General features: G+C 33.0%; 1 protein-coding gene across 1 annotated transcript; it reads left to right on the top strand.

Moving 5' to 3' along the window:
- The first annotated feature begins 1,063 nt into the window (after window positions 1-1,063).
- LOC107890193 (ethylene-responsive transcription factor ERN1) lies at window positions 1,064-2,499 on the top strand. Its single transcript, XM_016814689.2, has one exon. It carries the CDS (start codon window positions 1,317-1,319, stop codon window positions 2,427-2,429), a length of 1,113 nt encoding a protein of 370 aa, XP_016670178.2. The 5' UTR covers window positions 1,064-1,316; the 3' UTR covers window positions 2,430-2,499.
- The last annotated feature ends 3,773 nt before the right edge of the window (window positions 2,500-6,272 follow it).

Raw genomic sequence — 6,272 nt, 5'->3', positions numbered from 1 at the left:
TATATTAAATTATCTATGTGATTTTACTGATATGAGTAAGCTTAAAATGGGTTTGGGCCATATCCTTCAGTACCTTACTCTTTTATAGATAAATCAAATCACATGAAATTGAATATATATTATTTATTAAAATATTTGCATTGAATACATATTATTTGTTAATTGAATTGGTATCATAAATTAACTAATAAAATAATAAATATTATTAAAAAATATATTTTTAATAATTTATATAAACTCATTATAAATTAAATTACTAAAAAAATACAACACCAAATAAAGAAGTCTCAATAAAGGGATTTTTTTTAAGAAAAAAAAATCTTAAATTAAAAATAAATAAATATGTCCTTAGTGGAGACATACTAATAATTTGATAACCAATAAAATGTTTTATTGCAAGTGAAAATGATGCCTTTTTTGGGCATTGTTTTAGATATCACTTTCACATTGAGTTGTTTTTAATGTGGTTTCCAAAGACAGACAAGAAAAAGGGTACAAATGAGTCTTTTTCAAGACAGTGATGAATTCTATGTTTCGCAGTTAAAAGCCATTACATTGTTTGATAAAGAAAGGTAAATATCTAATCATATATCCAGTAATTCCTTTACTGTAAACTAATTAAATATAATCTCAGATCAATAAAGAAAAAAATTATTTGAATTTTAATTTATAGATTCATAATTATTTTATAAAAAAATTTAAATTGTAGAGAAAAAGGAGAAAGAGAGTTTTTTTTTAAAAAAACCATATAATATTTATTTTAATATTTTAGTGACTTAAATGAAATTTTTTGAATAATTAAATGGCCCAAATAAAAATTAACTCATAATTTAGTGACTAATGATGTAAATTAACCAATTCTTTACTATAAACCAACTAAATATATATAATTATCATTTAAAAAAACCCTTAAAAGAAGATGCAAAACTGGTCTACTTGTGTTTTTTCACATTAAAAAATGAGTATATTATTGAAAACAAAGCTTAGAGCAAACCAAATGGAAGCAAAGATCCTGTGTGACTTGGTCAGGGAAAAAATAGCCTCAAATGAAACAAAACACGTTAACTTATTTATTTTATTCATGATCATCAATGGAAGTGCTACAAATCATCCATTTGTGTTGGATTTATGAAGCTTAAATATTATATATATATGTATGTATATTATTAAGACCTTGTCAAACCTCTCCTTTCCTTTGACAGTATCTAATATTTTCATTTTGTTTTCCATATAAATACAGAGCTCAAAAAAACTCAAAGCATCAAATTCCATCCGCCATAGCTGAAACAGAAGACAGCTTCAAAAAGATAAAAGCCATGGGTAGGAAGAGAAAGGTGGATACAGATATGGCAACAGAAGATGAAACAATGGGTTGGGATGAAATGGTGAAACAAGCCGCCGCAGCAACCGCCAGTCTTGGCGGTATTAGGAGGGCGAGGAAGCGATTCGTTGGCGTAAGGCAAAGGCCATCGGGTCGATGGGTGGCGGAGATTAAGGACACGATACAGAAAATAAGGGTTTGGTTGGGCACTTTTGATACGGCTGAAGAAGCCGCGAGGGCTTACGATGAAGCCGCTTGCTTGCTTCGTGGTGCTAATACGAGAACAAATTTCTGGCCTTGTTCTTCATCATCAATGAATTCAACTCCAGCTCTTTCTTCAAAGATCAGTAATCGTCTTCTTCAAAGGATTCAAGCTAAGAATAATTCGTGTTTTCCATTGCCAACTCCTTCACCACCGCCTGTTAGTGTCACTGTGAACGCCTGTGTTAGCCAGCAGCCATTGTTGCAGCAGGTCGAGGATGATAATAATCATGGTTTCCTTGATGTCCTTGAGGATTTTTCGATTTCGAATGATGAACTTTTCAATACAAAGAGTGTGGAATCGTGTTTGACTGATAACGAAGACTGTTCCAACTCCAAGAGAGAATTGGATTGGAGTTCCCCTTCTAATGATGATGATTTGGGGGATGAAGGAACATTGGATTTCCAGTTCGTGGATGAGATTGGATTTGGGCCATCTTATTCCTGTTCACCATTTCAGTTGGCTGAAGAGCTTGAATCACCAACAATGGCGGCCGAGATTCTAGCAGATGAACACTCGATGATATCATATGAAAGAAAATTCTCAGCTTCACTCTATGCATTCAATGGGATCCCAGAGCTTTTGAAGCGAAAGCTTGGTTCAGAAGCTGCCATGGCAGAACGAAGATCAGAACAGTTGTCAGCACTTCGAAATGCATGCAAAAATAACAACAAAAGGGTGAAGCAAGATGATTTGGGAACAAAACAAGAGGAAAGCCCACAAAGTTCATTTGATTCATCGAGTTCAATGGATATGGTGGAGCCATCTTCAAGTGGGAATCATGATGGTGAATCGCTTTGGAGCTCACTTGATCTTCCACCCATTATCGCTTTGTTAACCAGCTGATATGGGGATTTTCATTTCATAACTTGTAGTATTCATTAATCTATATTCCATCAAATGCTGATCTTTTATATGTTTACATTTTCTATTATAGAACAAACACATGTATGAGAAATCTTTGAAATTTAAGAGTCTTGGAGTTAAAAAAAAAAAAGAAAGGAAAATTTCTCACTCTCTCATGCTAACCGATCACCTAAAAAGTGAGATGATTTAGAATTTAAATAAAACTATAAACTCAAGTAGTTTAGGATTTAGAATTTAGTAGTTATGACCATTCAAGTATTAAGTCATGACCCATGCATTATGATGTGTGATTAAGGTGCATACACGAGTAATTTGGGCTTAATTTAATCAATTAAGAGTGACTTAATTTTTAAAGTTTTTAGAAGGCTTATCTACATGAAACATGTTGACTCTATAAATACTCTAGTAACTTATAATTTACTAATTTAATTTAAATTTTAAGAGATAAAGATTAATAAAATTTAAGTTTCTTAAAACCCTATGTTGTAGATAGATTTGAATCTTAATCATTAATGTAATTCATTTTGTATTGTTGATGTAAAAAGGATTCACTAAAAATATAAGGGATTAATTAAATAATCAATTACATTAAGAGTGAATTTCCTACCTTAGTCCATATAGTTTGCTCGGTTAAAATCAAAGCCTATGACAGTTGATACTAGAGCTCATAATTTTGGTAAAGGTGCTAACTTTAAGATGGTGTCACTAGTATAAGGCCATATACAAAAGAACCTAGAGATTTGTGGGGGAGCTAAGAAAGTAGTTAGAAGGATTTTTGTCAAAAATGAAAGAAAAAGTGGCTAAACTCGTGGTTTTCATAGGAGACATGCAGGAAAACTTTAAGATTATTTAAGACACATAAAAAAGGTGGACCTTACAAGAAATGGGCTCAAGGGTGAAATGCAAGGTGCTCTCAACACAGTAATAAATAATCTACATATAGGACTGATGCTCTTGAAGCCATGATTGATGATTTGATTGAATATATGAATGAGCTCAATAGGGAGATTGTTTTGTGCAAAACAACAATGGGTAATAGTCTGCTAGCTATGACAAGCATAAGATTAAGGTCTATAAGCTAAAAAAGTTTAAAGGAATCTGGTTTGTGAAGGATGTGGACTATTTCTTGCAAGGGTGAAGAAATACTTTTTATTGTTGGCATTAAGGATGATCTTGCTGAGGTACATGTCCTTTCTATTATTTTTCTAATGGCATTTTTTTGTTGGTAGCATCATAGGTGTACAAATGAAAAGTGTGAAGGAACTACCATACAGATTTTAGGTGGAGTTCAAAATAGAGCTTAAGAAATAATTTTACCTTGAATATGTTTAGAATAAGGCACATGCTAAGTTATGAAGACTTTCTCAGCAAGGTACACTTCGAGAGTATGTTTGGTGTTTAATGAACTCATGCTCTAAACTTATGAATTAAGTGAGAACAAGGAACTTTTCTCTTTAATGGATTTACTAAAGCCCTAGGCCAAGCAAGAATTACATTAAAGAGGTCTTTAAGACCTTACCAAAGCCATGGCTATAGTCGAATAGTTTATTAAATGGTAAAAAAGTCAAAGAAACTTGGGTCATCCAAGCTAAAATCCTATAAAAATAGTGGTAGAGACAAGGAAAAAACCGTTCAAGACTAGCAATCATGGTAAGCCACATACAATGAAAGCAAAGTCCAATAAGTAGTGGGATAAAAAGAAATATATAGAGCTGGTGAAATGCTTCCTTTGTGACGATCTACATAGGAAGAAAGGTTATTCAAAATGAGCCTAGATTTTTCCATCAAGGAGGATGATGATTCAAGAAAAAAGACGTTGAAACTTGATTTGATCATGAGTTCCATTCAAGCTAAGAAGGGCTAAAAGAGAAAAGAGCTAATTTTTATAGTTATCATTGTTGTAGGTAAAAAGCCTAAATGTTAAAATATGCTCCTAGTACTTGTACTTTTCCTACATGAGGCCTGCTACCTAAGAAAAAGACACAATTCAATGCCGATTTCCTCGAACCCTAACACGTTTGGAAGTCAAAATCAGTATATTTGATAGGAGTAAGATCTCCTCTGAAATACACAAGTATATAATCCCTTGTTCTCCGTAAATACTTGAGTATATGCTTAACTGTTTGCCAGTGTCTTGGACCAAGATTCACCTGATATCCAACTCACCAACCCTACTATGAAAAAGATATCTAGACGTGTGCATAACATTACATAAGACTTCCTACTACAAAAGCGTAAGGAAATTTTCTTATGTTTTCTCTTTCTTTCACTATCTTAAGACAATCCTCTAAAGAAAGATGAAATCTCAATACAGAAGGTTAAGTTCCTTTCTTAGAATCGGTCATTGCATAATGTTCCAATATCTTGTCTATGTATGAAGCTTGTGATAACGTTATCACTTTGTTCTTTCTATCCTTTAATGTTCGAATAACTAGAACAAAATTAGTTTCTCCCAAGTCTTTCATGCTAAACTATTGAGTTAAGCACAATTTAATCGATGTCAATGTCCCTACATCATTTCTAATGAGTAGAATATCATCGAGATATAGAAGGAGAAAGACAACCTTTTCATCTTCAACTCGTTTATAAATACAAGGTTCATCTACGTTGTGCTAAAATCCAAAAGTTTTGATTGCTTGATCAAATCTTTGATTCCATGAGTGAGATGCTTGCTTAAGTCCATAGATGGACCTAAGTTGTTTGTAAACTTTATGCTCATTTCCTTTAACTATATGTCCAATAGGTTGCATCATATAAATTCTCTCTTCAGGATAGTTGTTCAAGAACGTTGCCTTGACATCCATTTCCAAGATCCACTGCAATGGATAACATTATGCGGATTAACTTTAGCATGGCTACCGGAGAGAATGTTTCTTCATAATTGATACTTTCTTTCTGAGTATAACCTTTTTGCTACAAGTATGGCCTTGTAAGTTTCCACTTTTCTATCTATATTTCTTTTTTTTCTTGTAGATCCACTTACACCCTATGGGTTTTATCCTTTTCAGTAAGTCTACAAGTTCCCACACTAAGTTGGATTGCATAGAATTATTTCTCAGAGCTTGGAATCAGCACTTTGCATCTCTTCGTTAAATGTGAATAGTTCATCATCTTCCTATTTGACAAACTCAGTGTTTAGAACACTTCTACTAGATTGGAAGAATTTAGGCCTACGAGAGACCCTCCCCACTATGGCAAAGCTCCCTATGCTGTTGATCATTTGCAGGTCTACTACCAAGAGTTGTTTCTAGATCCATTTCAATAGGGATTTGTGTATTTCCCAAAAGTTCCTCGAGTACTTCTTTACTTTGAGATTTAAGGTCGTTGATGTAACTTTCCTCAAGGAAAGTAGCATAAGTTGACACTATCACTATTTGCTCTTTCTGGTTATAAAACAATCCACCCTTAGTTCCCCTAGAATATCCCACAAACATGCACAATTCTATCCGCAAATTCGACTTCCTTGCATCTTTATCCAATACGTAGGTTTGGCATCCTCAAATCCTTAAATGATTTAGATTTGGCTTCTTGTCGTGCCACAACTCGTATGGAGTTTTAAATGCAACCTTAGTTGGTAAATCATTCAGAATATAGTAAGTCGTTAGTAAGACATACCCCTAAAAAGATATTGACAGCTTCAAATAACTTAGCAAACATGTTTAACAAAGTTCAATTCATAATTGAAATATGAAGTATAGTATGTCATGAATTAAAAATACAGTGATTGAAATCTAATGAATATTCTTAATTGAAATTTTGTAAATGAGGACTATTTCGAAAGAGGTGCAAAAGTGTAGTGAAATCATGGAAATCGTGAAATTT

Source organism: Gossypium hirsutum, chromosome A09 (genome assembly GCF_007990345.1).
Source record: "Gossypium hirsutum isolate 1008001.06 chromosome A09, Gossypium_hirsutum_v2.1, whole genome shotgun sequence".
NCBI classification, from domain to species: Eukaryota; Viridiplantae; Streptophyta; class Magnoliopsida; order Malvales; family Malvaceae; genus Gossypium; species Gossypium hirsutum.
This window is presented reverse-complemented; position numbering and strand designations above follow the sequence as displayed.

Excerpts from the sequence above, each read along its gene's own strand:
- LOC107890193 (XM_016814689.2), top strand. The coding sequence starts at position 1,317 with ATGGGTAGGAAGAGAAAGGTGGATACAGATATGGCAACAGAAGATGAA.